Source organism: Mustela lutreola, chromosome X (genome assembly GCF_030435805.1).
Source record: "Mustela lutreola isolate mMusLut2 chromosome X, mMusLut2.pri, whole genome shotgun sequence".
Taxonomy (NCBI): Eukaryota; Metazoa; Chordata; class Mammalia; order Carnivora; family Mustelidae; genus Mustela; species Mustela lutreola.
In genome coordinates, this window is record NC_081308.1 from 93,930,839 (window position 1) to 93,957,682 (window position 26,844).

At 40.2% G+C, this 26,844-nt stretch overlaps 1 protein-coding gene across 1 annotated transcript in view; it reads right to left on the bottom strand.

The window, feature by feature from the left end:
* Positions 1–9,559: 9,559 nt before the first annotated feature.
* GUCY2F (guanylate cyclase 2F, retinal) overlaps positions 9,560–26,844 on the bottom strand; it is a 97,130-nt gene continuing 79,845 nt past the window's right edge. The window contains 8 exon segments of the mRNA XM_059156827.1: positions 9,560–9,647; positions 9,711–9,783; positions 9,786–9,819; positions 15,578–15,666; positions 18,786–18,884; positions 22,836–23,009; positions 26,383–26,442; positions 26,445–26,593. Coding sequence (XP_059012810.1) covers positions 9,560–9,647; positions 9,711–9,783; positions 9,786–9,819; positions 15,578–15,666; positions 18,786–18,884; positions 22,836–23,009; positions 26,383–26,442; positions 26,445–26,593 — 766 coding nt within the window.

Below are 26,844 nucleotides of genomic sequence, written 5' to 3' on the forward strand. Positions count from 1 at the left end.
ACTCCTACTGGCTTAAGATATGACATTTTACAGCTTTTTTTGAAGGGGAAGCAAAGACATTTCCATTTGAAGATTGTTTCTATATCTTTTGTATAACTGCATTGTCCATTATAATATATTACCTATCATATAATGAATTACATGATAAATTCCTCCTAGAATTAAGTGGTGGAGGGAAAAAATCTATCTAGGCAGATGAACTCATAGTCATTTTACTTTTTTACTTGACAGAGGACCATGTGACCCAATTTTGTCGTCTTCTTTTTCTACCTTACTGCCAAGAAATTCAAGAGTAAAATTTAGTGGTCAAATGCAGTAATTTATCATGAGGCTATCTAAAGCTTCTAATTCTGCTTCTCATTACTTCTTGTCTGCTTTTAATTTGAATTGATCTGTTTTCATGTGTTCTTAACATTTAAACACTGCTTAAGTCTATTTTAAGGAGGCATGTTAGAAAATCATGGAATCAAAGACTCAAGTGGGAAGAAATATCAAACAACCATTTATACCAATATTCCACACAATGCTAGAAATATCATCTACTCTTCCTCACAACATGGCCATTCAAATTCTTCCTTACACTGACCTTTTGCCTCCAGCTTCCATCATTTGATTCAGATTGTATCTCTTGAGGACCCATAATACAAAGCGAAACCCTGCTCTCCATGGTATCTTTTCTCATATATCAAGAGAGCTATCATGGCTTCTCTTAGTACTTTAGTCTCTACTTCTCTTGGGTAAATAGTGTGTTTCTTAAGACTGGTTCTCTTCAAAGCTTCAAGGGAAAGCCACAATAATAACTGGATTCTTTTCAATGCATGAATCATCAAGAACACAAGAAATAACAAGTGTTGGTGAATATGTGAAGAAAAAGGAACCCTTACGCACTGCTGGTGAAGATGCAAATTGATGCAATCACTGTGGGAAATAGTATGGAAGTTCCTCAAAAAATTTTTAAAATAGAATCCAATGCATGAATGGGGAGTATTTTTGCTATCAAAGGTTAGTAACCTTCAAGAAAAAATAGCTAACCAACAATAGTATAATAAAAATGTGACTTGATTTATCTCTTCAGAATTTTATGAGGGAAATATGAAAGCACTACTGGTTTTCAGATTAGAAGCAATGTATTTAGCCTCAATTTAACAAATGTGACAAATACAAAATATACTTTTTAAATAATAGTTAGCTAAATTATATAAATATATCATTTTACATATCTAGAAATAGAGACCAAAAAGGGTGATAAGAGATAGACAGCTTTATGGGAAGAAAAACATTAAAGTAAAAAGGGAAAAGAGATAAAAATGCACAGAGAAAAGTACACAGGCATAGAAACATTCATTTATTCATTTAACAAATGTTTATTGAGTGCCATTTATATGTGTCAGGTACTGTGCAGAGTACAAAGATGACTCAAACATGATTCCTGCCCTCAAGAGGCTGTAACATTTATTATTTTCTCTAGATCAAAACATAAGAGGGATAACTAAACAAACAGCTATATAAAACAATAAGTATTATATAAACATTAAAGAAATTAGATAAAACTATTATAAAAATTCAGAAATAGGAACATATCACTAGAGAGAACAAGGAAGGCTTTATAGAGGAAGTAATATTTGACTACACTTTCAAGGATGGGTTGAATTGGGGCCTGTGGTGGTGGAAGGCAGGGGAGAGATTTAGATAGGGAGAAAAGCATGAATAAAGACATGGAATCAGAAAAGTTCTAGGGAAAGAGCAAGTAATAGGTTTGGGCTAGAGCATAAACTGTAAGAAGAGGGATAAAGTTAGGTTAGAACTTCACTAAGGAATTTATAAAAATGTACAAACATTAAAATTTTTTGGAACAAGATCTCAACTCTAATCCCAGAAAAGTATACTGAATACAGACAGAGATACACAGAGAGGGAAAAAATTACTTCTGGAGTAACATAACCACTTTATGACACTCTTTTGGAATACTATCACTATAAACCATTAAATTAATGTTGGATTTTCAAATTAGAAGCATAAATGAGGATATTCGATGTTAATGTTTGTCCTGTAGGACCATACTAAGTCAATCCAAATCTGACCAATGTGGCAGGTTCTACAGACTCACAACCTTCCCAGTGAATTTACTCTAACTTTAGATTGTTCCTGGACCAAGGAATACTCAAAAGAAGCAGCATGTCTTGCTTCTTAACCACACTGCCACTTGTAAAGAACCGAGCTCCATCAGCTAGCCCCCTAATGGGCTCCCAGCAATTGCATTCCTTTTCTTTGATCTTTCATTCCAGGAAGGCATGGTCACGAGAGGTTCACCTAGGACTATTCCACATGATAGGCCCCATCACCCTTGAAGCAGCTAAAGTCAGTGGGCACAGGAGTAAAGTCCCTCTTTGGCTAGCTTATATTCACTAGGTACACAACAATGCCCACAACTCAGATTTCATGGTTCTGGAGGATCAAGGTGGTGTCAACAAGAGTAATCTGAATTAGTTCTTATCTTGCTTTAAAGTCTGTGGGCTTAGTTCCCCTCTGACGTCCCTTACTATATACTGGAGTTATTATTTGGATGATGGGCACAGTGAAAATATTCCTAAGATGTCCTCTGTAATCAGATATTTTTGAAACTAATTCTGTAAATGGGGCTAAGGTCATGTGCTATAAACTAAAAATGAATCCACAGGGTTGGGAAAAATTGGAAGTTTGTTTTCCATACACTTGGGCCAAATCAACTTAGGAATATTTATGGCTATGAATAAGATTCTGTCTGCATGGTAGAGGTGATTTAGGAATCTGAAATCTTCTCTATCTCTGGACTGTTATATCTGTACAGCCACCCAGCTCAAAACATTCTAAACCAAAGTATTCCTGCCAAGCTTCTGCCCATATACATGGTTAGAGGCCTTACACCAGGTTCTCTAGAAAAAGTATTCCTAAGGTCTAGAGTTGTCCTTGATAACTGAGATCTCTTTTTGACTTTGGTAAGAGCAGTTCCTCTTCTATTAACTAGATGGTAACCATAAGAAGATGACTTCTCTTCTCTGGACCCCAGAATCCTTTCTTATATTTCAATAGGGTTCATGATCTCCAAGGCCCTTCTAACTCTATGATTCTATATGCATATTTACTTGGAATTAGGTCACCTTTGAAAAATTCTTAATGGCTCCTGGAGCCATTCTAATTTGTAGTGAGCCAAAGTGAGAATATAAATTAAAGGTCACCTCTGTTCTCAGTGTCTCTTTGAAAAAGATCCACTATCACTTGCCTGTAGCACATTCAAACTGGAAAAGGGATGAGATAGCAGGTTTTTTACAAACCACTCCAGAGAAACCCAAGCAACACATGAACAAATATATCATGTATTTTTTAAAGGTAACTTGTGTTTGTGTCTGTGGTCTACCTATCAGTTATCTTGACCTAAAAAAATGGCATGACATGGACCAGGAAGGGGGTAAAGAATTCTATTACAGAGTTACCACTATTTTAATTGGGCTAGAAGCAACCAACCAAATAGGAAATGTGCTTGATTAGGTCAACCAGCTTCAACTGGAGAACAGGTTAAAATAAAATGGTCAATCCACTGTGGACTTTCATCTAATTAATGCTTACTTGATTCAACTAAGTTTTTAAGTTATATCCAATTGTTTGATGTCACATAGATGTGACCACCAAGTGCATGAAGTATTACTATTTGGCTGTTTGCCACCTCCTTCTCCTTGCAAGTTGATTCCATTTGGATTGGACAAGAATGTGATGAGATGAGTAGCTTGGTAATAAAGCTGTTTATAGTAAGTCTCAAACAAAATAGAATGGAAGTCCTTGGAACAACACTTTTTGGTAGAGTAGCTTTATGTAGTAAACCAAGTTAGAGCTCACTGATGATGCCAAGAGAAATAAGGAACAAGTGGGTCACTGAAAGCTGCCCACATTCTAAGCAGGTTCAGTCTCTTACCACCAAAAGTATAAGTAGCATGGGTAGGAATACAATAAAAGTGAAACAGGCTAATTTTGGAATCAGCTGACTTAAGGTATTATTTGGCTAAGTGGGTGTTATAATAACATGCAATAATGTATGAAGTGAGCCCAAACAAAGATAAAATAGAATAAAGGATATAAGGGAAATCTGAGCAATTTAAATTTCCTACAAAACTTTCTGTGTTTTTAAAATTTGCTATAATGAACCTGCATTGCCATTGAGATCAGTAAGAAAAAAAATCTCAAGGGATTTAAATGATGCCCGATGGGATGACCATTTTATTAAGTTACATTGTAAAGTACAAGAAAACCTCAAATAAGCAGAACCTAACTTGCAATTCATTAACACTTAACTTTCTTTCTCTAATAATCTATTCTTAGAAGAGACAAATCACAAGAAAACTAGCAAATATAAGAGAGGTGATTAAACAAATTCAAATCTTATGAAAACATTGTGCAAATTGTTTTCTAAAGATGTTTTGTACAAGGAATATAAGCAAGAAAAGAGTTGTGATAAAAAATCATTTTGGTTCCTCTTAGCCACTAACTCAAGCCACTGTGCACTAGTAACAGGTGGAGAGAAAAATAATCAATTATATATAAGAAGTGGACTTTACCACTATGTAAGTCAAGTGGTTCATGGGAATAGAGAGTGTTTTTCTTCTCCACAGATAAGTAAAATGCTCAGGCAAATTAATGAGAGCTTAGTTTTGGTCCATGCAGAAGGCCTTAATAAAAAAGAATCCAAGAAAGGATAGGCTGGTTTTAGATAGGGCTTCATGATAGCATCAAGCAAAGGCAGACATGATCCTGCACAAGACAAGATTAGTAGGCAGTTTGGTTGACATGCTGGGCTTGAGAAATACCAAAAAGGGAATAGGGGATAGGATCAGACACAGAGTTAATGTATCACCCCCAGTGGGTCTTGTTGCTCAATATTTTTGCAGACCTAGCCCTGGGGCTATAGTTCCTGCATTAAGGGACTGGACTAGGTTTGGGAGAATCCCAGTCCATGGAGCCTATAGTTGAAGGCCCACCCCCCTCCCTTGCCCTCAGTGATCCTTGCAGTACATACTAGAGGGCAGTGCCACCTCCTGTATAAGTGAAGTCCTCTGTTTTGAGTTGCTATCTTTCTTGGAAACTTCCCTTAGGCCTTGCCTCTCTAGAATTCTTTTTTTTTTTTTTTTGGCCTCTCTAGAATTGTTAAAAGCTCAGCTTTTGACTAAGACCTAGCCACAAATGGACAATAATATTTCATGTCTCCTTCTCCTCTGCCGTGTCTAGAAAAAGGAATTAGAAACTCTGATCAAGGAAGCTGAAAGGCAGCTTCAACCTTTTCTGCATGCTTTTGAACAGCTTTAGCATAGTAAATAGACTACTTGAGGCTGAGAGAGGTTAAGCTTCTGTGAACAGTCCTAGGGTGTTTTGACTGAAAGTGGAAGGGAAACTGCCAGGAAAAGCTTTTGACTTTAAGCTTAGATTCAGGGTAAGTTGATAATGGAGAAATTAAATACGAGTGAGAAAGGTATCAAATTATTCACTAGGAGTTTTTTTTAAAAAGTCTTGTTCTAAAGAATTAACTGCTTTACTGGCTGATATGTTTGGGTTCAGCTCTTTTAATAAAGAGATTTATTTTTATAATAAAAGGGAGGAAAAGCTTACTTAACTATTTTAAACATGTCTGTGACTTAAGTCTTATTGTTTTGGTCCATGTGACTGTGGCAAGCCATTGCCAATAACCCCTTGAAAGTAGAATCTGGAAAACTAAAAGCACAAAGTAAATACAAATGTTCAAAGGGATCTATTTTAGGGGCCAGGGTAGGGACTTGAAAGGCAGAGTGGGCAGGAGAAGGGAGAAAAAGAACAAAATTTAAAGGGAATTGCTCAATTCACTCCACTACTTCTGTATCTTTTACCCTGACAATATCTCTTACCTCTCTTCTGTCAAGTTCAGAATATAATCCTGAGGTCCAGTGAGCTACTCACCTATCTAGCAAGGACAATTGAATTATGTTGCTTAGATCCTCCTTACTTAGATAGGAAAAGAGACCATGACAGTTGTGGAAAGATTTGAATAGTAAGCAATAAGAAAACAAAGGAACTTCTTAGCCTTCAATTATCCAAACAACACAATTAACCAGACTCTTCTCCTCCCCCCTATTCCCTATGCATTCCAGTTAACTAAGGTCACAGTGGACTGGGATTCAGATGTATGTTTGCTGGAAGGTTTGTTTGTTTTTTTTTTTTTTTTTTCCTGGCACTAATCTCATAGTATCTGAGTTATAAATTATACTCATTAAATACTTTCTAGAGATTCAAACAAAATGAAAAAGAAAACAAAGTGCCTCCTACTTTTTCCTGTGAAAATAGAGACCTTCTTATCTTAGTCCAAGTTGGGCCTGCTATTTGGGAATGACTAAACTTGGAGGTGGTTCTCTACCCTTTCTTAGGATTCACATCCATTGCATTTTACATTCAAATGGCCTTTTTGGTGATGGCTATGTAATGAACAAAACTTACTAAAGTTACTTCCCAGGGGCCCCCTTACACAAGAATTAGGCTTGAATAACCCTGTAGACTGGTCATCCTCAGAGGTATAGTCATTCACTAACTTCTTGCCCAGGCAGAACAATTTGTTGAACTGGAGTGTGGTTTTCCATTGCCTCACCAAAAGATTCCAATCTCACAGCCCTTCACTCGTGGGTGGGAGATGGAGAACTCAGTAAGTATACCTTCTCCTTTCTAGCCTTTCACAGGATTTCAGTATGAATGATTCCAAGCCACACAACACTGCTCAACACGAAGAGCTTGAAAATTGCTAAACCTTCCTGGATCACTGAACAAATAAACATTATATTTGTCAGGTTTTCATAGCTAAATGTTGCTATTTATAAGGCGGGTTTTTTTTTTTTTTTTACAAATTTAACAAAAAAGGGGGCATGTTAATATATAAGTAATCCTCAACTTACTAATGAGATGTGTCTTAAACATTTATAAGTCAATGATTTGGAACTTGGAATGCTCTGTTCCATAGGAACTGTGTTTTATATATATGTAGTGGTCAGGTTTCTAGGACAGTCCTCAAAGGCTGATTTAACCCACATGGAGCAGTTATATTAGAGCTCTGGCAGGGGTCCTAGGTTCTCAGAGCAGAAGGAAAAGCATGCTTTCTTCCCATTCTTTACGTCCAAAGAAAACCCAGAGCAAAGGTTTAAAAGTGGGGGAATCTAAACTGACTTTTCCACTCCCATACTTGTTTTCACCCTTCTCCCATCTCCCAGGGATCCGCTACTCTTGTGTTGTCCAAAAACCTCCACTATGACCTTCCATCTGTCATAAGTGCCAAACTCCCTCATTTCTCCTGGTCCCAACCAACATGAAACCTCCAAGTGCTCAATTCACCTTCACTGTGATATAAGGGATTCATCACCCCTTACCCTCCAAAAGCTACATCTATGATTGAAAGACTCATCAACCCCAAATAGCCCAGCTGGTGAAATTCTAGGGAAAGTAACTAGATGAAGCGGTAACTTTTAGGAAGGTTTGGACAGTGGTGGGTATTTGGGAACATGAAGAAGAAGCTGCTTGGGAGATAGCAGGGCTCTTCCTGAGAGGCAGCCACTGCAGCCAGTTCACCAGAACTGTGCCCCTTTCACATTATCTTTCTTTCCTCCCTGTCCAACCCCAGAGGACTCTCTGAATGTTTCAGACTTTCCCCTAACAACTTCCATGATGACAACAACAGGTGAGAGGCATTCATTGGTATTGTGGGTCTTCTGTACAATGGTCCATCTCACTAGCAGTCAGCCTGCAAATTCAGAGAGAGTGGGAAACATTGTGGAATAGGTGGTGTTACTAGATGACATCAACATAGGACATTTAATGAAAGAAGTGAAATGTCTGAGAGCTCTTGGATTTGGGTCAAGCCTTCTGATATTTGTCAAGGGTGCTCTTCTTGAGGATATTTGTTATTTGCACAGTCTGCCAAGGCCACTATGGTCAATGAACATGCTGATTAAGGCATAAGTGCTAACTAGGCCAAGATCAGAGGTCAAATCCATTTGGGGGCCAATTGGCTTGAACCTGTCCCAAATACTCACAGCCCACAGAAACATGCCCTCGGTCAAGGGGTTGCAGAGGAGTGAGTATAAATGGCCTAAGCCACTTCCATCTATAGGGCTGAGAAAACATTACAATACACACAGTCAGTGATGGTGAGTTAGCTGCAGTGTCTTCTACAAGCTCCAACACATTCTAAGGAATGGATAGGCTCTTGCACAGTGCCTGCAATGTCTATGCCACCCCACTAAAGGGAAAAAAACCCTTCAAGAGTTTCCAAGACCTTTCTTGTCGTGAAAGAAAGATAAAAAAAAAGAGACTGTCTGTATGTCTATGCATGTCTGTGTGTTTCCTTCCCCTGGGAAAGAGCATTCCTGGAAATTAGGTGAATGTACATCTCAGCTGCTTAATCTGCTTGTATTGACCAATAGGAAGAAACAGAGCTAAGTCCCAGGTGGCAGGATGGCAGAGGCTGGTACAGGGAGCTATAGGGGAGTACTGCTCAGTACTGAAGACTTTCAGAAGCATAAATATTATGACTTACAGAGTGTACCTGTGAGAGCTGCAGAAATGAAGATACACTGGGTTTCCTTAGGGGAAAAAAACAGTCATAGAGAGCTGACAAAGTCAACAGAAGCTAATGCGAAAACAAGAAGTATGTTTTATGCATTTGATAGTTGCCGCTAGAACTGTTATTATTATGAAACATGCTAAAAAAACAAGGGAGCAGGAGTGTGTGGAGAAGTCATAATGTTTACTTCATAATCTTGTGATGTCTGAGGATATGTAGAGGGAACAATGGGTCTTAAGGTCAAAGTCTCCATAAAAGAAAAAATTAGAAAGCAAGATAGAGACGAGATACTGAAAGGAGCCCCAGAAAGCAATGGATTCCTCAGAGATAAATACATGGGGAGAATTCTTGATAATCAGGATGTTGGTGCTGCTTCAGAATCATTCTAGTAGGAAGTGGAGCAATGGGGAAAATTGTCCTGAATTCAATTCAGGCAGTCAAGGAGTAAAAAAATCTTATTTTGGTTGACAGTGCCAACCTCAGAAGGGATCAAACAGTGCCTCCAGAGGAAATGACATAACATCCCCTCCAAGATGGTCTTGTCAATGGATTCTGGGAAAAGGGGGTCATCACAATATTGCTGTATTGTTCAGATAGATGTGAATCTCCAAAGATGTGAGGTGGTTCATCATGTGGTCCTGGTATTTGACAATTAAACAGAAAGGTGCACCTGTTTGATAACTGGATGACAAGGCCAGCCTTGTTAACATTCAAATGTGTTATCAGTGCAGAAGGCAACAGTCTTTCAGGCCAGGGGAGCTGACCTCCCTCAAATGTAGCTTGGTCTGCAAAAGGCCTCCCCACAGGGTTTTTGCTCAACTCAGTGGAGATTGGAAATTCACCAACTTCATCACACTCTGCCAACAGAGTGTAGGCTGAGACTGGCACCCAAGCCAAAGGGAGCCCCAGCTCTGAAAATTTGGCAAACTCTAGTGTTCTGTTTTCCTGCTGGCCATTACCTTATGGCTTGTTTCTCACCAGTTGCCTTTCTGCTTTTCTTCTTTGGAAGGCTGAAATCTCTGTTGGTTGTAAGCCATGGCCCACTTGCCTGTGAGACAGGAGAGACACAAAAATAGTGAAGACAGTGGAACATAGTGGGGCATAAGAAGACTCTAATTAAGTGTGTACTTATCCATCTTTGCGCATTGGTGAGGGCACAAGAAGGAGCTTTGTAAAGCCTTTTTTCCAACCAGCCAGAAGGTTTCTTCTGTGCCTTTGCCCTTATTATAGAAAATACAGAAAATCTTAAATGTGCTATAACCAGTTTTCCCAAAGAGGTGCTTCTGATCAACAGTGTATAAGCATTCAGTTTGGCTCAGAAATTGCCTCTGCTTTCCCTTTGTCACCACTCCCTGGAGTTTTCCTTCCTACACATCTTCCTTGCTATATATACCTGACAAGCTCCATAAGCTGACACAGCAGACAGACAAAATCTGAACACCATTTGGGGGAACTTGGGTGCCTCAGTCAGTTAAGCATCCAACTCTTGATTTCAGATTAGGTCATAATCTCAGGGTCATGAGATGGAGCCCTGCCTTGGGCTCCATGCTGAACATGGAGCCTGCTTAAGAGTCTCTCTCTACTCTTCTCACACCACCCCTCCCCCTTCTCTAAAAAAAAAAAAAAGAAAGAAAGAAAGAGAAAGAAAAGTGAACACCATTTGAAGCTGCCATCCAGATGTTTTGTCTACACACTGCCACACAGCTCCATTGCTGAGTACGTGTGGTTGTTTGGCTTTATAGTAACCAAACATCTGGATGCTGAATTCAAGAATTTGTTTGTCATTTTTGCTTTGATCTTTCGACTGTAGGCATCCCATTGTCTTTCCTTTCTAGAGTACATATATTCAGAGTCTACCTCCCCCAATACTTGTCACCCAAAGGCTCTCACAGAAACCAAAAATTGGAATAGAAATGGAAAGCAGGCTGCACAACTTTAAAGGCCAGGGCATCTTGGCTGCTTAGAGAGGTCTGCATTTCTGCAGTGTTCTTTTCTTCCTGCCAAGGGATTCTCACAGGTAGAGAGAGACAACATGGAGGCCTCCATCTACAGCCTGGTTTCTTGGTTGTCAAGAATCATGGTTTGAGAAGAAAAAGGGAGTATAAATTCTAGCTAGTCACCCCAGGACCTAAGTGAACTACCTCAGAGGAGCCAAGTTTTCTGCCTCAGCTTTGCCCTCCCCTTTTTCTAATAAACCCTCCTCTCAATGTGTTTCACTCTACTTTCAATTTTCTTTCATCTGTTCTTTCATTTCCTCCAATCCATAAGGAAAAAAGTGTGTTTACTAAAACTGAGAAAAGTAATGGGATGTGTTTCCAACTCATTAATCTGAAATATGGTCTCACTCTTGGCTGATCTCATTTGGAACAGTTCTAAATTGTTTAACTTAGAAATTCCAATTAGGTCCCCCCCCTTTAAATATCAAATCCATTGTTTTCTATTTTACATCACATACATTCATCCCTTAGCAATAATGACCACAACCATAATAATAATAATCACATTTAGTGGAAGAATCTCAAAGCATTTTGCAGGTATTTGGTTCAAGGCTCTGAAGAAGCCCAGCATAGGCAAGTACGAAGAGAATACCGCAACAACTCAATCTTCACTAGCTGACAACCAACTCACCCTAAAACTCAAATAATTGGACTGTTTGGAGCCACTCTGTTTTCAGAAGAAGTGAACAACTTTAAAATATACTCATATCACTCATTCTTACATTTATTCTACCCTCACTGTACCAGGTGTGGAAATACAGAAATGGCTCTGTCCTTCAGGAGCTCACAGTGCAGTTAAATAAAAACACTGATGGGTCACGTTTGGGGCTTTAAATACAAACCCAAATTTTCTGCCTCCTAAACTCTGTTCCTCACAGTACCTAGTGCAGTGTCTCATATAGAATAGTTGCTCAGTAGATATACTGTTCCATTCACTAGAAAACTCAACCCTTGAGCAATTAGAATACTCAAGGTGTCATTGGACCTCACTTTGTTAAAACATACTCTTAAGGCTCAAACTTGAGGATCTCAACCCTCAGGCGTATTTGGGTGTTTATCTTGAGATCAAGAGGCTATTGAGACAGTGTGCCAATACCCAAGGGAGCTTTGTGGATGCCAGGATTGTCCAGATATCTGGATGAGTCCTGGGACACACGCTGGGATGCCAAAACTAATGGTTGCAAAAGAGAATGGGAGTGTTATGGACTCAGGCAAACTTCCAAATCAAACAGTATGCAGGGAAGCCCCAGGGGTTCTCTGAGGTTTGGGAGCCTATCCAGGATTCTTAAAATCCTAGATCTCTGTTTATCCACCCTATTTCCAAAATTCTGCTGAAGAGAGAGAAAGTGGGGGAGAACAAGTATGCAACAACCAAAACCTAAAGCAAACCCTTTGACTTGGTATCAATCCCTGAGCAGTCCCAGAGACACCCCCCTCCCCACAAATAATAGTATCTTACTTTGGTCTGACACTTTTAAGACACTTTGGCATCTCCTGTCTTTTTTAATTCTCACAAAAACTCTGGAAGGTGAGTTTATTATTAACCTCATTCTGCAAATAGGGATACTGAGTTTCATGGAAATTAAATGACTTGTCAATAAGCAAGCATAGCTGGAACCCAAACCCAATTTTACTAAACTCCAGGTTTTATTTATTTTCTTTTTACTACAACTTAGCTGTTTTTTACTGAGATATAACTGACATACAACACTAGTTTCAGCTATACAGTATAATGATTTGATATGTATATATATTAAAAATGCTCATCACAGTAAGTCTAGTAAACATCTTAGACTCCAAATTTTAAATGCTCTTCCTTCTATACCACATAGCTTCTCCAACACACTGGAGTCAAGGGAAGGTCTAGAGGCCAAAAAGCAATGGCTGGGAATTTCAAATCTTGTGATTAATGAGCTTCCTGATAATCACGGGTCAGAAGAGGACTCTATGTGAAGAAATGGAAGCACAGAGAGGATAAAGTTACTTGTCCAGTGTTACACATTAAGTCACTGATGGGACAAGAATTACAGACCAGACCTCTGACCTTCATGACTATGCCAATACAACCTCATTACTTTTTTTTCTTTTTTCCTTTTTTTTTTTTTTTTCAGAGAGAGAGGGTGGTGGGGAGGGGCAGAGTGAGAGGGAGAGAGAGAATCTTAAAACAGGCTCCACACCCAGAACAGAGCCCAATAGGGCTCGATCTTGAAACCCTGAGATCATGACCTGAGCCAAAATCAAGAGTCAGATACTTAACTGACTGAGCGACTCAAGTGCCCCCAACCTCATTACTTCTTAGATCAAACGCTGGTGGGGGGGGGGGGCACGTGTGTGTGCACACACTTACACATGTCCAAACTTCTGTATGTGAGTGCAAGGGGTTGAGGATGGGGTGGAAGAGGTTGGGGGGAAAAGAGAAATCACAAATAAAACAGGATTACTGCTTAAGGGCCTGAGAATCAAATACTATTTATCCCCAGAATGTTACAAGTGTCCACCCTGCAAGGACATAAACTGGCTGAGAACAACCATTTGGGAAAGTCTTCTCAGAATGTAAATTTACCTAAAGAGGTCCTGGTAAATATAACTGATAAGCCTAGATATATATAAAGTCTCAGCAAGAAGCTTCAAACTTGTCAAAAAAACAGTGACTGAAATAGGACTCATGTAAGAGAAGAGGTAATAAGAGGACTTATCACCAGGCCATTAGAGAGAAATATTGAAAAAAGCTGACTTGGCCAGTTAAGCACTGATGATTTGTTGCCAGTACAATACAAGAGGGGGTTGGAGTGGGCCTTAGGCCAACTCCCCATAGAGACTGAGCTTGTCCCCTCTAAATGAGTCCTCCTCCAATCTACCTCAGCTTCCTCAGTTTGATGTCTTTCTTTGTTAACCCCATCCACCTAATTATTCAACTGCACTATGTTCTCTTCTCTCACCCAACCCAATCCACACTTTTGAATCCACTAGGGGAAACAACTTAAAGTGTCATCATTCCCGTGAAGGAGATGGAGTGGGAAAAGAGTGTTGTTACTGGATCCAATCCTTGAACCCAAGAGAAGAGGTTCTGATGTAGGAATTTCAAATACCAGCCAGCTGGAAGGAGAGGGTGTTTTCAACCATCCTCTTTGCTATCACATCTGGCAGGCTATCAAAATGCGGCCCTTCTGACCCATGTACTAAAGCCATTCTTGCTTTCCAGCAGCACAGAGTGAATGAGGAATGGAACTGTTGGATCAGAATTTCTGAAGTGTGCTGGTAATATGGTCATATTGGGGATATATTGCATGCCCCACGTGACAAAGAATCTCGTATCCCCCAGTCCCTACTACGTAATGTCCTTCACATTCTCCCCTGAGGCCCCCTCTCTTCTCTCTCAGTATTGCCCTTTTATCAGGAAGCCTCTAACACCTGGACTGACATGGCCTCAGGGAAAGACTTTCCCTACCTTTTCCTCCATCTTGCTGTAGCAGGTTCCCAAATTCCCTGGGGTAAGGGAAACTGTGAAGTTTCAAAGGGCCCTTCTGAAGTAGTCCTGCTTTTATACTCAAAACACCCAAAGATATGATTCTTCCTAACTAGAATTTGGGGGCAATAAAAGCCATGGGGGGGTGGGGGCATATTTTTCCTTTTCAGTTTCAAAAGTGTCACCTCTTCAGCTTTTAAATGACAGAATCTGTGCCCAGCAATCCAGAGAGGAAAGTGCCTTGGGAAATAAAGCCACCTTTGTCGTCCTCTGATAAGAAATGTCAATATATAGAGGAATCACAAAAGCCTTGAATAATGTGATTCGCTGTTCAAGTAATGTTGCCACTTCTATCATCTCACTGAGTTCTCTGCAGAGGTGAGAAAATAACCTCTACCCCCTCATAAATGACCCATCCCATCTTCTAGAAGATACTCAGATCTATTGGAAGAGACAAACCAGAACTAGACAGAAAAGGAACTGATCAATCAGAATCAAGCCTTCCAAACTTTAACTTCTGAAATCCTTTTACGTGTAAATTGCCACCATCCCAGGAAGGCTTGCCAATGACAGAAACAAATTGTGCATCATTCTGGGTTTTGCTTTGCCGAAGTATAATCACTGCGAAAATAATTTTCATGCACAATGGTACCATTGAAACAATACTCAGTGGGAAGTCAGACTTCCCTGGGTTTTGGTTTATTCTGTCATCAGTTGACTGTGTGACCCTGATCAAATTACTTCACCTCTCTGGGCTTTGGTTCTTTGTCTAAAAATGAAAAAGTTAGATGATCGACTTTCTAGAGCCTCTTACAAATGGGGAAGCCAGGGGCTCTGGGACTACCTAGAGGAAGATAAAAAGAATCCAGTGGAGATGGCAAAAAAGAAAGAAAGAAAAGGTAAAATTACTCTAATCCTGAATCCCAGATCAATGGATCGTCCTAACAGAGAGAAAAGGTGCTTCAAAATGTTTGTCTTTCACGGGAACTGACTTCATTCCTCCTGGTCCTTCAGGGAAGACATAAAGCCCCTCTGTAAATGGGAGGGGGTCAATGGTGTGCATGAAAAATTAGAAAGGTGGCCACTGAGCAGGCAAATAGAAAACCCAAACTCACTAATACTTTAGTTTATTGAATCATGTCTGAATTTCAGCCAAAGAGTAAACAAAATGGAAGTTAGAAGATATAAATAATAGTGCAGTTCACTGAAAACCCAAACTCTGAGTAATCCTTTAAGAGAGAAAGATGCAGCTCATAGTCTGAAAAACCCAGGAGTTGTAACACTCCTCCTCACTGTGGCCATATTTTAAAGAGAAGAAAACTGAAGCAAAAGGGAACACTCTCTTGGGAACCGCAAATATGGCTAGAAATTCTGCCCAAATTATAGCTCTAAGTCTCAGAAACCCAGGTAAACTCTTTCAGCAGACCATGACCTCTCTAGAAGCAGGTGTGTTCAAGTGGTTTGATTTAAACAAACAAACCAAAAAAAAAAAAAAAAAAAAAACGGATATTATACCCTGACCGCTGACCTTCCTCGAAGCTCTACTTCATAGCCCTCACTACTCAGAGCTTGAAGAATTGTGTGACTGACATGAATGCAGTAAGCTGTAAAAGAAAGACAGATGTGACTGTATTCTTCCAGGTAAAATCAATGAGAAAATATTAATGTAATAGATGGCCCCACTCCTAAATGAACAAGACCCTAAGAAAAGTCCCTGAGAGAGAACTTCAGTTAGGATTTCAAAAGGGGGAGGAACGGGGAGTGGCCTTCCTCACCAGGCCCAAATAAGGTGTTAGCTAGAGCACTTATCAGCCTCCTAGACCCTATCCCAGATGAAAGGCCATGCAACAGAAAGGTGTTAATTTAACTCTAAGGTTGTGATTGAGAAACCAGCTACCACTACTGTGCTCTCAGCTGAAATGTGACCTCCTCAGAGGCAAGTTAGGTGTCAGTGGCTTCTTCTCTGCTAAAGCAGAGCTTCCAAGGTCTACATACCCTACTTAAGAGACAGCAGGGTATCTTTTTACATATGCATCCATACAACCATGTTACAGTATCGCTGCACTTAAAATAGAACATCAATTAAAAATAATGTCCCAAGACCTTGGTCAACATTCTGTGACAATTGTACATTTATAGATTTCCTGTGGGTAGATGCATCTATATGTATATACACACGAATGTATTATTTTCCAACTAATGAGCCCAACCCGGGATAAGAGTGTTAAATGGAAAACTATGACTAAAAATTTTATGTAGCAACTAAGTGTAACTCTTCAGTGAAGAGCTGTCACTTATTATTAACTCAGATAGAATCCTTGACTTTCTCGAAAACTATTATCTTATAAAGTAAGACCTGTTCAAATTGAGTCTTAAATAAGAGTCCAAGACTTATTCCCACACACACTTGAGAAAATAATTCTTTTAGAAGCTGAAAACAATCAAAGTAGGAAGGCAAGGCTAGAAAGAACTGCAAGAAATTTCTGCTATGTGTTCTCATAATAACTTTCACATAATAACTTAGTAACATTTTTCCCAGCTCCGTACTGTTGTTTTTGTCTTCTTTGCTAAGTCATGGTCACCCAAAATCTCTGTTCAAAAAGGGTCCCTAGGGACACCTGGGTGGCTCAGAGGGTTAAGCCTCTGCCTTCCGCTCAGGTCATGATCTCAGGGTCCTGGGATTGAGCCCCCTGTGGAGCTCTCTGCTCAGCGGGGAGCCTGCGTCCCTCCCTCTCTCTGCCTGCCTCTCTGCCTACTTGTGATCTCTCTCTCTGTGTCAAATAAATAAATAAAATCTTAAAAAAAAAAAAAGGGTCCCTAAAAGCCGCATGCTCGTCTAGGTGCCCTTTGCCAGCCCTATGTATATGACTCCACTAGCATCTGGTCGTCAGTCATAATCCTACTCGTGTGGAATACACGGGTCAAAAGAGAGAGCTCGTTCCAATAAACATCCACGTGTTTTGCAAGAAGAATCAGTCCAGCACTAGGTCACTAGTTACTTCCTTTCCAGAATCAGTGAATTCAACTGGGCATAATGGTGATACTGATGAAATTAATTTTTAGTAGACCTCTGACATGTCCTGGTCTCATATCCAACATGAGACTATCTCTTTACAAATCTTCAATCAGGTGTGGTGCTTAATGCCCTATTTTGGTCACAGTCATTAGTTTCCAGAAAAGCATACTAACCAGCCCCTTTAGTGCTGAGACGACATGCGTTTGTTTCTTTATATCCCTCACAATGCCTTCCTTGCATAGTCAGTACTTAATAAACACCTGCTGTGCATGATTCAGTCCATTTAATTCTTCTTAGCTGTTCACTAGACAAGGTGATACCTAAAATTCTATTTCTGCTCTCAGCTCTATATTTCCAATGTGAAATGAGTGGAGTTTCCCTGGTGCAGACCAGAATGTGACTTCAATCTTCTACAAGCTTACATCAGTCCAGAGTGCTATGCCAAATCTGCATTGTGGTTCCATGATCAGTTTCACTTCATCCTGGGTTGCATTTCAAGAGCAAAGTCATACACATGCAGCAGTTCCTGGATGACTACTTCCATAGCTTCTGCCATGTTTATGGAGTTCGAAGACTTTCCCAGATGTCAGAAAATTTATTCTGACAACAGCTTCTAAGTTCTGTGCTGCCTCCTTAATCATGGCCGCACAGGCTAGATTGACTAAGACTGGACCCATTGTGCAAGCCTGTTTTTGCACATGAGTGATGACGAGTGGGGTCAGACAGGGCACCACCCACTGTGATATAGGCCACCATAACATCAGAGACTAGTCTGAGTATACTACTGAAGTTTTGGGAAGATCTTGTCTTGCCTAGTAGCTGCTAAAGCCAGGACTGCTAAGAGCTTAAGTGTTTTTTAAGTATAAAACCCATGAAAACTGTATATAGAACCTATTATTGTTTTCTATGCTTTCCTATAGTAGCATAAACAAATTGCTTTGCTCAATCCTGATAAAGGGCAAGGCATGTTGTGTTTCTGACATTGCCTTGTAGTGGCAGTAAATAACCAAAAAAGAGGTGCCAGCAACAGACAGATGGCATGAAGATTTGTACAGTTTTATTCTCAAAGAAGGGGGAAAAGAAATGGTATCTTTGACACCATGCTTGTTTTGATAAAAACTAAAGATTTTATATACAGGCTAATTGGAATTAATTATTTCAGATTTCCAAGCTCCTTAGGTTGAAGGATAATTGCCAGCTAAATTCAAGAGGGCTATTTGATAAAACCAGAACTCCTAGGATCCTAACTAGTTCAGAAAGAGGACTAGAGCAGTAAACAGCAGTCGGGTGGGAAGCAGCTGATTCTGGTTGTGTCTCCACAAACTAGTTGAAAAACTAAATATGCCAGTCCCATACTTTTTCTTTTTTCAACACGACTTCCCCGAACACACCATGCTGGCCAATTTTTTTTTTCTATTCCCAAAGGACATTTCTAGTTGTTTTGATCAAATTGACTGTTTCAGTGTCACTTAGTTACACAGCTTCATAGCTAGAACAAGAAGGGTACATATTTAATCCAATATCCCCCCCTACTGGCTTATCATTAGAGACCAGGAAACTTGTGTGTAAAATCTTAATCTTGAATTATCTTTCATTTCTTTAAAAAACATTAAAATATTAGGTGTCTTGTTCTCCTTCCCTCTCTAGAAAAATAATCACTTTTCCAACAGTAGGAGGTTACCATCCCATCCCATCACAGGTACTCATGTAACCTTGTTGATTCCATAAGAGAAGCTGTGTTCAAAGTGTCTCCAAACAGGCAGTATCTGGGCATGGTGAGCCCCACCACTTCAGCAACAACTGGCCCTGCAAAGTAGCAGTCAGTTGGGATTACAGTCAACAGGTATATGTCCAATGGTAACAGAGGAACACTTCCAAGGGGAAGGAATGTAGCTGCATAAAAGAACAAAGTTGCCACCAAATAGCTCTGGGAATCTGAAGGAAGCCCTACAGTGAGTAATAAACTCTTTGCCCTACAAGAAAGCAAGCTGATAATGATGCAGGCATGACTACCCTTCTGATTTACACTCTTGTTCCAAGTCACAGTTATACCCAAGATATTTATATCTGTCAATAGGGACAAATAAGCATAAAAGCCAAACCAGAAAGGCCTGGGCAGGGACTCAGGATCCAAGCACGTTTGTTACAATAAAGAAGAAGTGACCCTTTCTTATATGTCTTAGGGTCAGAAGAAGGGATCTCATGGGTTATTTATTTCCCAGGAGAATTATTACTAAGACAATTGGAAAATCTGAAAAGAAGTAGAATTGGCTTTCAATCATTTGTGTTAGGGGCACAGACAAGCAGCATATATAGATAACCCAAGAATATATTATATTTGCCCTTAGAATGTGTTTTGTTCTTACATTTCATTATGACTGTTGGGTGTTCAGACAGTGAACATTACTTGCAAAAAACTTCAGCAACCATAATGAAAACGTAATTCAGAAGTATTTTAAAAATTTGGGATGCCTGGGTGGCTCAGTGGGTTAAAGCCTCTGCCTTCGGCTCAGGTCATGATCCCAGAGTCCTGGGATCAAGCACCGCATTGAGCCCATCATCTGGCTCTCTGCTCAGCAGGATGCCTGCTTCCTCCTCTCTCTGCTTGCCTCTCTGCCTACTTGTGATCTCTGTCTCTCAAATAAATTTTTAAAAATCTTTAAAAAAATTTTAAAAAGAAGTATTTAAAAAATTCTCCACCCTTACTTTTCTGGCCTCTGCTCCCTTTCTATTTGAAATTGTTCAGCATTATCTTTTTGCTATTTCCTGAGTTAGAGAAAGTAATTAAATGTTTTTGCTTCAAGAAGTTCTTCCTTTAATTTATAAGAATAAAAATAAATAAGAACTACAAAACTTGTGTTTTTCATTTTGATTCATTTCTTCCCATTCATAAGCATTCATTGGACACAGAGCTAGGCACCAAGGGGAATAAAAAAAATGTAACATACTTGATCTCAGTTCTATAGGAGTTTATAGTCTAATTAAAGAGAAAAGACTACTAAACAGGAAGCAAGTAAGCAACAACCCAAAACAATGTATGGTTGAAATAAGATAAATGAAGGGGGGGGGGGGCTGCTAAATAGGATCCGGTTCAGTCAAGAAAGGTCCAGTGGAGAAGATGGGATTTAATTTGAATCATGATGGGTGGGTAAGATTTGAGTAGGAGAAAAGGAACAAGAATCAAATATTTGTGGTTTGAATTGACCATGAAATATTGGGAAGCTCTCAGAGAAAGCAGTCTGCCTAATTCAGGGGCTCAGGAAAAACTGGAGACAAGATTGGATATTGGGCTGTACCAGATGGAAGACCTTGAACCACTAGATAATTTTGAGCAGGGAATTACATGACAAAAATGATTTTTCCTTTTTTCTTCTCAGATCAGTGTACAGAATGCATTGAACGGGAAGAAAGTAAAATCAGGGAAACCTGTTAGGTAACTGTTGTTGTAATGCAAGCACAAGGTCATGAACACTGGGAAGGAGGAGATGATAGGGAGTGGGTGGGCAGAAAGGGGAGATGAAACAAAGACATCATGAAAGGAGAACCAATAGACTTATTGGCTCTCTGACAACCATGAGGAAATTGGCATGGGCTTATAATTCATGGAAAAAGATGATTTGAACTTTTAGATATGTTGAATTCAAAATAATGGTGAATAATCTAAGAAAAGATGTGCTGAAGAAGGTTGAAGATGTGGAACTGAAGCACAAAGGAGAGATTGAAGTCTTTTCTTTAAAAGAAAAATGCTGAACATAAGCATTCAGGATGCAAACATGGGTAAGATATGGTTCCTGCCATCAAGAAACTTATAGTCTAGGGGTACCTGGCTGGCTCAGTTGGTAAAGCATGTGACTCTTGATCTCAGAGTCATGAGTTCAAGCCCCACATTTAACATGAAGTCTACTTAAAATTTTTTTAACTTTTTTTTAAATTTTTTATTTCTTATAAACATATATTTTTATCCCCAGGGGTACAGGTCTGTGAATCGCCAGGTTTACACACTTCACAGCACTCACCAAAGCACATACCCTCCCCAATGTCCATAACCCCACCCCCCTTCTCCCAACCCCCTTCCCCCCAGCAACCCTCAGTTTGTTTTGTATCATGCTTAGCGAAATAAGTCAAGCAGAGAAAAATTTTTTAACTTTTTAAAAAAGATTTTATCTATTTATTTTAGAGACAGCGAGCACTCACACATGAGTGAACAAGGGGGGAGGGGCAGGAGGAGAGGGAGAGACAATCTCAAGTAGATTCTCTGTTGAGAATGTGGGGCTGATGTGGGGCTCTATCCTGAGACCCTGAGATCATGACTTAAACAAAACCAAGAGTTGGATGCTCAACCAATTGAGCCACACAGGCACCTTTCCCCCAAAAAATTTTTTAAGAAGCTTCTGGTCTAATGGAAGGAGAAACAAGTAAACACAGATTATGCTGATGACTATGAGAAGGATGGATAGAAAGAAGCAAGATTGGAAGCAAGGAGATGTTATTGCAGTGATCCAGGCAAAAGAAGCTGGTGGCCTAGACTTGAGTTATGAGAGTCAAGTATAGACAAGACCGATTCAAGAAATATTTAAAAGGTAAAATGCTCAAGACTTGGTAAATGGTTGAATGGTGTAAGGGTGAGGGAGGAATCAAGGAGGTTGACTCCCAAAACTAACTGGAGCTAGTTTCTAGTTCACCTAGTTAAGGTGAATAGTTATACCATCAACTGAAATAGAGAATAAACACAGGAAGAAGAGGAAGCTTATGTGGGAAGAAAATAATTCTGTTTTGGGATTGAGTCTGAGGTACGTGTAGAACATTCAGGTGGAAATTTCAGCAGCAAGTTTGATATAGAAGGCTGAAGCTTAAGGGAGAAGACATATACAGAAGTGGGGATGGAGAGAAGTTTGGGTGGCTCAGTTGGTTAAGCAACTGCCTTCAGCTCAGGTCTTGATCTCAGTGTCCTGGGATAGAATCCCGCATCAGTCTTCCCACTCATTGGGGAGCTTGCTTCTCCTTCTCCCTCTGCTGCTCCCCCTGCTTATGCTCTTTCACTGTTTCTGTCAAATAAATAAATAAAATCTTAAAAAAAAATAGGGCTGGAAGTCATCAGCATACAAGTTGTACTTAAACCATAGATATGAATGAAAGAAAAGTATGTAAGGGGAGAAAAAAAGTGGATGAAAGACAGAACCTTGGGGAACATCAATATTTAAGGGATAGACAGAGAAAGAAGAGATTATCAGACAATGGTAGATAATGAAAGCCAGGTTGGAGTGGGTTGAGAAACAAAAATCAAGATGTGAGGAGAGCAATTAGACCACAACTCAGAGCTTTACAAAAAATCAGGTAGCAGCTACAGTTAGAGAGCAGGAGATTCCAAGACAGCCAGCGAATGAAATGGAGAAAAAGCATTCAAAGAGTGAGGATCATATCATAAAAGCCAGTTGAGGGAAGTTTTAGGCATAAAGTTATCAGGGGCACTCTACCCTTTTTCTAGTCTTCACCTGAAGCACATAGAAAATGTTGGCTCTAACAAGAAAGGTAGATTAAAAGGTATTGGTACCTAGAACAAGGACTTCTGCCCAATGGGGTAGTATAGGTGTTGGGGAGAGAGTAAAACTTGGATAGGCATAAAGAAATTAGGCACCATTAGACATCTGGATGATCCAACTGCCAGTAATCAGGGGAGCAACACCCTCTCCGACCTTTTCTAATCTTCTCTTGAGGTGCATGGGAATGTCTTTTCTTCCTGTAGCTGGCTGTTGTTACCTGAATGCAGGCCTATTGGAATCCGGACTGGCACCTTTGGCATGTGTCTCATCTTAAAGGTCCCCACGGAGCTCAGGATATCTAGAGACACGTTTGCAATCTCAGCTGCATGCCGACTGCCATTCCTCTTTGGGAGGCCTGAGGCCACCATGTAAGCATCTCCAATGGTCAATACTTGGGAATCAGAGGAAATAGAATGAGCAGACAAATTGTGTGTGTATGTGTGTGTGTGTGTGTGTGTGTGTGTGAGAGAGAGAGAGAGAGAGAGATGAAGAAGGCTTATTTCTTGTAAAGTGAGGAAGATGGAGAGACTTCCAGAGATTCAAGGTCTGGCTGCATATTAGAATCATTTAAGGAGCTTTACAAAAAAAAAAAAAAAAATTGATGTCTAGGTCCCACACCCATAGATTCTGAAATAAGCAACTTTGCAGTTTCTTGGCTGGCCCTAGAGAACTATCAGGCCCGCAAGTAATTCCTGGGGGAAGGAAAAGAGGAGATTTGTAGGAACATCCATGGATACCCATGGAAGAGCACCCTAGGAGAAGGTGCATATAATATTCCTCTAGCAAGTATTTCTCCAGAAGATTTCAGGTAAATGAGCTAGCAGCCTTAAGACAAGGATAGAGAAAGGGAAAGGAAGGAGGTGGAAGAAGATATTTGCATTGTTAATATGATGGAGTTAGTTTTGTAGTCCCTTGGGTGTGAGAACTGAGTCTTTTTTCCACCAGCTATCCCCTCCTCTGCTATGCCACTTGTCAAAGGACAGCAGAACCCGCCCTCAGCTGCTTTAAGCTGGACACCTGTAAGGAAAGGCAAATCTGTATTCCTCATCTTCCCAAAAGAGGTGTGCTCACTCTTTAAGGTGACTAGTAAGTAGAAGCTTTTCAAGTAAATCCAAAAGATAAGTCTACTGGAAGGACTTCCATGAAATGTGCCAGTCTGACTCTGCTAGGACAAGTTTGGATCCAATTAAAATCCATGTTCTTCTAGAGAACTGCACTCACAAGTGCAATAGTTATGACCACAAAACTCTGATATCACACTGCCTTGGTCAGAATCCCAGATGTACCATTTACAAACTGTGTGGCCTTGCCAAGTCACTTAACTTCTCTGTGCTTTATTATCCTTATTTTCAAAACAGGGATAATAAGAGTATCTGCCTTATGGAGTTTTCTAAGGACTAAATAACATATGCCAAAGCACTTAAAACCTGCCTGGTGGATAAGTGTAAGCTATCATAATCATCATTACCATCATCAAACTAATATGTCTTAACGCAAGCCATGGGATGGTGGCTATGACTCAGCTCCAGAGAAAGTTCAGTAATCAGCAATAGGCCTCTCATCTTGACTTTCTATATAGCCAGTAACAATGATGCTTTGAATACATGAGACTTTGTACCTCACCATGCTTCCATCCAGGGCCTCCCTTTCCTCGTACAATTGGAGAAAGGGATCCCTGTCCTCAAATAAGTATGCCAGCCTGCATAGAGGAAGGGAACAGGTACACTCCAAATGTTATATGGGAGGGAGAGACTCACTTACTAGCTGGCCGTTATCAAAGAATAGTGGTTGACTCTTCCCCGAAATGAGTCAGTCACTCAGGAGTCCCCACACACATGGGTGAGGAAAATAGAAGGGTGGGAAGCATGGGCAGTGCCTAGCCTTGGTGAAAGACTGTTGTGGGGGACTGTGGGGGGGCATGAGCCCTCAGGAGGACACAGAAAGGGCAGGGGAGGTAAAGAAAAGGGGTTGGTTGAGATGGGTGGTGGCAGGAGAACAGAAACTGAAAACAAATCACCAGCTTTGTAATTTTGCAGTAACCTTCTCACTTCCATTTCAGATTATCAAGAGCTGGGAGGTGATTCCAATTTTACAGGTAAAGAAAATGAAAACACAAACGGGTTTGGTGACTCACTGCTGGTTCAATTTTATTCCCTTTGCCCTGTTGCATTTAATAAACAGGACTGAAAAATTAGATTTCTCATTTTTGGATTTGGAGAGCCCCACTCTACCCTGGAAACAGCCCACGAACTCCCTACTGCAGTCATGAAGTACCAAAATATCTTATGGCCTCATCCCTAAGACTTCAGACAATTGTCTGAGAGTATCAGCTGCATTGATTAAACCAGTGGCTGTGTTACTGCCCACGCTGAATCCTCTTTGATTTTAGTTTCAACTGAATTAGCTTTCGGTGATTTGTTTTCCTCTTCAGGCTGCTTGAGTTCAACAAGTTAAGACAGGTAGTCTGATTCTATGGATTTTTCCTCCACTGTGGCTTCCATGTGTGCTTCTTGATAAGTTTGCAGCTCCGGCTGATTGACAGGTATGATATCTATTTCTGAGCCCTATTTAGATGGCTGGTCTAGCCCTGAGGCTCTCTACCTGACCTGAAAGGGCCCTGTCTAATCTGAGATAAACACACTGCCCTGTGTGTGATTTGAGAGTTGGAACATTTCAGACTACTGTGAAGGATCCAATGAATAGAGGTACTCATTCCCCAGCTCTACCTTGGTTCCTAGGATAGAGGAGCTGTCTAAAGTTTGGGATTCCTGGGGCATGTTTTTCCATCAATAAGACAAGTATCCATGTTTCAGGCAACGTGGAAATGGCCTTGCACAGCTATAAGATTTTTAGTCATTTTCTGCCTAGAGATAAGACAACATATAAAAATCAAAGGAAGGGAAGCATAGGAACCAAAGGAGTGAATGTAGTCATCTATTCTCTGCTCATATTCAGCAACCTTGGATAGCAGGTATGATAGCTAAATGTCAAAGCTAAATGGGCTCATGGTTACCCTATAGCAATCCCTTTGACCTATGTGATGCCAGAGTTCCCTCCTATATAAAAATGGTACTTAGGGGAACAAACCAAATTTTAACAGCATGTGTTAGATCTACATGAGTTTTACCAAGATGAACTCTGTAGCTGTCACCACCTATGGGCAAAGCACCAATGCTTCTTCTATCGCCCTTGTATCATATCTAGCATGAGACTACCTACACTGTGGTTACTTAGCCACTGAAGTACAATAACCCTTTTGGCTCCAGCCTCTTCTTAGTCTCAGTTCTAGAAAACAGCTCAAGAGAAATCTGCCTGGTGATCTCTTGCTCAGTTCATACTGTTATTTTATAAAGTGTGAGATTGTATGCATTCTGTCTGGCCTTCATTTCTAATATGGTACCAATGGAAGTGCTATACTATTTAAATTTTACGTCCTTAATCAGAGTTGGAGACAAACCGTGAGTGACTCTTGACTATAGGAAAGAAACTGAGGATTGCTGGAGGGGAGGTAGGTTGGGGGGAGGGGGTAAATGGGTGTTGGGCATAAAGGAGGGCACGTGACGTGGTAAGCACTGGGTATTATATGCAACTGATGAATCACTGAATTCTACATTTGAAACGAAAATAAATAAATAAACACATAAATACATAAATAAACTTTACCTCCTACATAACAGCATTCAGTAAAATTCCACCTTTTAATTTTGGGATTGCGAGTCTCATATAAAAATTTCTCCCTAGAATATACTTCTCTGCTCAGTAACTTACCTTGTAGACATCATGACTGCCTATGACAGCATCAAAGACTGTGTACAGGTCATTAAAAGATCTACCACCTCAATAGGCTCACTCATGGCTGAGATGGTGGCGAAGCCCACAATGTCACTGAAGTACAAGGTGATCAAGTCAAAGCCCTCAGGTTCAACCATGTAGTCCTTTTTGAGGGATTTGGCAAGTGATCAAAAGCAGAGACAGCTATTCCTCAGAGAAAACAGGCTTCCCGGCATGCCACACAAACATCTGCTAAAACACAATTTCTCCAAAAACCACTGCCAAGTAAATGAGTAGGAAGAAGATGTCATCTGGGTGAAAACATTAATTCTTTAATTTAGTCTATAAATATATGTTGAATGCTTATTATGTGCCAGGTACTATGCCAGATGCTGGAACACAGCACCAAACAGACAGCCTTGGTCTGTGTTTTTGTGGAGCTTTTCTTTTTTTTC